A 4,368-nucleotide genomic window follows, 5' to 3' on the forward strand; every position below is an offset into this window, starting at 1 on the left:
AATTGAACCATACATACTATTGTAAATCTTTATATAATTTAATTTGAATTTTTTAAATTAATATTACATTTTTAATTATTATTTTTTTAGTTAAGAAAGGAATAAATAACTTTCAATACTGAATAATTTTTAAAAATATATTTTTTTTTAAGATTTATATTGGATATATTAATGAATAATAACAACTGATTACTATGAAAAAAATAATAGATTTTGAAAAAACATAGAATCTTTTATAAAAGATTAACTTAAAAAAGCCAAACAATAATATATCTGTAGTAGAGTTGTTTCATTTTATTTAATATTGAAAAAAAGCTATAAGAAGAAACCCAGGTTGCATGACCCATGAATATTTATTTTTGCTGTGTATTAATAATAATTTGTGCACTTAAAATTTGAGTTAAATTTTAGAGCTTATTTCTAATTCCTAATCCATCAAAATAGGGGAAGATTCTAATTTTTTTTTTCACAATTTTAAAGTTGCATGGGGCACTTAACTACTTAAATTAAATAAGAAATAAATTTAAGGTTGCATGACCCATGGATATTTATTTTTGGTGTGTATTAATAATAATTTGTGCACTTAAAATTTGAGTTAAATTTTAGAGCTTATTTCTAATTCCTAATCCATCAAAATAGGGGAAGATTCTAATTTTTTTTTTCACAATTTTAAAGTTGCATGGGGCACTTAACTACTTAAATTAAATAAGAAATAAATTTAAGAAGCTGCATGAGAACATGGGATAAGAGTTAACACAATAAGCTAGAGACTTTGCAAATAATAAATTTTGAGTTATAAAAAACTTTCATAATTACATATTTCAATATTTTATTTAATATTTAACAAAAATATATTCAAACCTTCAATAAAAAAATACATAAGAATTATATCTTCTTAAAAAAGAATAGCTAATAAAGAATGTTTAACAATTGCAAAAGTAATTTTAAGAGAAGAATAGCTAATTAAGAATGTTTAACCATTCTTGAAAACTGAATTGAAAGAAGGGTTGGTAAACTTCCCATCCATAAACATGGAAGCAATTTGTTTGTATGCTGCTTCTGTTAAATGAATTCCATCCCAGTTGAAATATTGTTGAGAATTGTGACATGTTGTGGATCCAGGAGTACCACAAAGGTGTTGGATGTCAAATTTGTAGGGTCCACCAGCTCCACAACAAGTCTGGAGAACATCTCTTTGCAGGCCTGCACCATTCAAAGTTTCTCTTCATGTTCAATACTTAAACTAAAATAAAAATAAAATTGGAAAGAACCAAAAAGAAAACAAAAGAGCTCTTACCATAAGAGGATGGTTTCTTTATGATTGTAAGCGCTGCATTATAATAATCTGCAAAGACTATTGAAACCCTTGGATTCTTTTGTTGCAATCGTTTTACCATTTGTTTAAGAAGCTTGTTGCTTTTTTCGGAAAATTCGTTATAATCTTTTAAACACCCACTACTATCCTTTTCACCATCTTTTGTAGAAAGATAGGATGGTGAACAACCAATAGGCAAATTGTTTTGAATTAAAATCTTCCTTGCTCCTCCAGAGTTAATCAATGTCTACAAATGAATAAAGAACAATCCATTAAATTATTACAATTTTAAAAATTAAATAACAGTTATAGAAATGAAAATCTTTCTTTTAATTTAATTTTTTAACTTAAATCCAGATAAGACTTTGAATATGCTCACCTCTAATGCTACTTTAATTTTATTTATTACGAGAGGAATTAAGGATTCCACTTCAGTTAATGGTCTTTGCTGTGCAAATGGATAGTTGTAATCATTTCCACCTATCTCTCCCATCAAAAACATTGCATTTGCAAAATGGCTCTCACAATCTGCACACAAAATAGAAGTTTAAGACTCTTGGAAAGTCAGAACATCCATATTAAGAGTAATTTATCTAATTTAAAAGAAAGTTAAATCTTCTTTTAAATCTTATTAATCAATTAGAATCAATGATAAAAATTATTATTGAATGTAAAAAAAAAAAAATTATATTATTGTAGAAGATATACACCTTCGTTAGATGAACAAAAATTTCTCTTATACTCTAAGAACCAGTTAATCTGTGTATCTAATGAATTGTTTGTCCAAAGTGGTCCAATTCCATTTGCTGTCAAAAAGGATGATTCCAAAGCAGTAGCTCCAGCAACTGCAAAGTTTATACCATCACTAAAATTTGCATTTTTATGCAAATAAGGTTTTAGAAATGAACTTCCAAGAGCTTTAGCTGCAATCAAAACAAATAATTAATTAAAATTTTGTAAGAAATAAATCCATTATTTTTTAATATAAACAAATAATATTGAAATCTACTCAAAAAATATATAAGATGTAAGAAATAAAAATTTACCAATGAAATCAACAATCAATCTACCATCAGAACAACGTCCAGTTGGAAAACCAAATGTTTCTCCATATGGAAATTTTCCAATAATTGCACCTAGACCTTGATGATTTGAGATTAACAAATTTCCAGTGTCTGCTAATGAATCTCCAAAACTATAGATTGAACACTTGCAGTCTCCCAAATAAGTTTGAGAGAAAACCAACACCATAAGCAATATTGTTATATACTTCATTTTTGCACTATTTAACTCTCCCCTACAACTTTCTTGAATTACACAATCAAACCTTCAACCAAATGGAACTTCCAAAACACTTATATAGTAAAATTATCAATATATTTAGAGAAATATATCTTTAGAGATTTTCATGCATTAGTTTTAGATTTCAAATTATTTTAATAATATGTATTTAAAAATATAGAAATAATCTAAATAAAAAAATTATTTACATCATCAAAACTTCAAGAAATCCCAACTTCTAAAGCACTTATATAAAAAAATATATTTTAATTTTTTTCATGCATTAATATAAAATTTGAAATAATTTTAGTAATGTCAATTATTAACAAAAACTGAAACTTTAAAAAATTAAAATTATTAATTTATATATTAAAAAATCATTTTTTATAAATAATTAATTTATTTTTTTAAGGAATTTATAAAAAATCTAATTAATTAATAAAAACTCTTAATAATAAACTTAAAGATATTTTTAAAAGAGCTCTCATAACCAAACAAAAATATGCAACCACTTAAAATAATAGTACCTTTAAATTTTTATATAATAAAAATATGCAATCACTTAAAAAAAAGATTTAAAATTTTTAATAATAAAATAAAAATCAAAAAACATAAAATAAATTTTAAAATAATTTTAAATTTTTATTTTTAAGTTATACATTAAAGGATTAAATTCTATCATATAATCACTTAAAAAATAAGAATAGAAAATTAACAATAAAATTAATTTTTTAAATGAATGCAAATAGAAGTTTTGAATTTTATTTATTTATTTTTCTTTCATTCATACAATCAGTTGAGAAACAAGATTCAAAAAGCTCTAATTACATGTCAAAAGACACAATGGTAGCATGGAGGATTAAAATTGTCTTACATAAAATCCATTGTTTTTTTTCATAGAAAAATAGATTGCAATATGATTAAAATTACAAAATAATTTATAATTATTTCATTATTGAATTTTTCATTTAATTTTAAAAATAATAGAATAGAAATTTTTAATTTAAATAAAAAAAAACTTCTTATTTTTTTTATTGTAAAGATCTTTATTAAATAATTTTATTTGAAAAGCTTTCAGATATATATTAAAAATTTATATTAAAAAAAACAATGATATTCAAATATTATTTATAAAATTTATGAATTATAGTTTATTTATTTTTAAAATAATTATTAATGAAATATTTATATTTCATTAAATAAATGATACATATAATAATTCATGATCAGTTTGATAAATCATGCAACTAATTAAGAGAACACACATGTTATAAGACATGCTATTACCACAACTTAAAAAGTAATGCTTTTAAAGAAATAAAAGAGGTTAAAGTGTACGTGCTTTTAGAAGCACATATTTAAAACTTAAAGTGAATATTGAAACTTATGGAATTGGGCAGTTTAAATAAAAGAGAGAGTAAAGTAGTTTTGAAGCAATGCGTGGCAGTGGAGTTGAAGTGCTACCATTTTGAACATGCACATCAATATGAAGAGAGGAAGGCAGGTAGTATTACAAGGGGGAGATCGATGGAAAGGAAAACGATTACAGGATTGCTCAGATTATCTTTTCTGTCAAGATCAACAAAATTAATGGTGTCTGTGTGTAGGATTGCTCAGATTACCCACTAGTGCGCTCGCTGTTAGGTGGTAGGAGGCACAATTTTTTATTTTTTTTTGACTTTCTATAGATGGTAATTTCGACATGTTGGAAGTTCCTATCGGGGTGATTATCAGTTTTGTAAATTATGTATTGTTGCATTCGACCGTATGGT

The 4,368-nt window shown here is 24.3% G+C and overlaps 1 protein-coding gene across 1 annotated transcript; it reads right to left on the minus strand.

Moving 5' to 3' along the window:
* Nucleotides 1-786: 786 nt before the first annotated feature.
* Nucleotides 787-2,653, minus strand: LOC131043592 (GDSL esterase/lipase At1g28600). The gene is made up of 5 exons (XM_057976823.2): nt 2,362-2,653; nt 2,026-2,238; nt 1,695-1,843; nt 1,298-1,562; nt 787-1,203 (listed from the first exon to the last, which is right to left on the minus strand). Exons 1-5 carry the CDS (start codon nt 2,588-2,590, stop codon nt 974-976), a joined length of 1,086 nt encoding a protein of 361 aa, XP_057832806.2. The 5' UTR covers nt 2,591-2,653; the 3' UTR covers nt 787-973.
* Nucleotides 2,654-4,368: the final 1,715 nt, after the last annotated feature.

This window comes from Cryptomeria japonica, chromosome 1 (genome assembly GCF_030272615.1).
Source record: "Cryptomeria japonica chromosome 1, Sugi_1.0, whole genome shotgun sequence".
Taxonomy (NCBI): domain Eukaryota; kingdom Viridiplantae; phylum Streptophyta; class Pinopsida; order Cupressales; family Cupressaceae; genus Cryptomeria; species Cryptomeria japonica.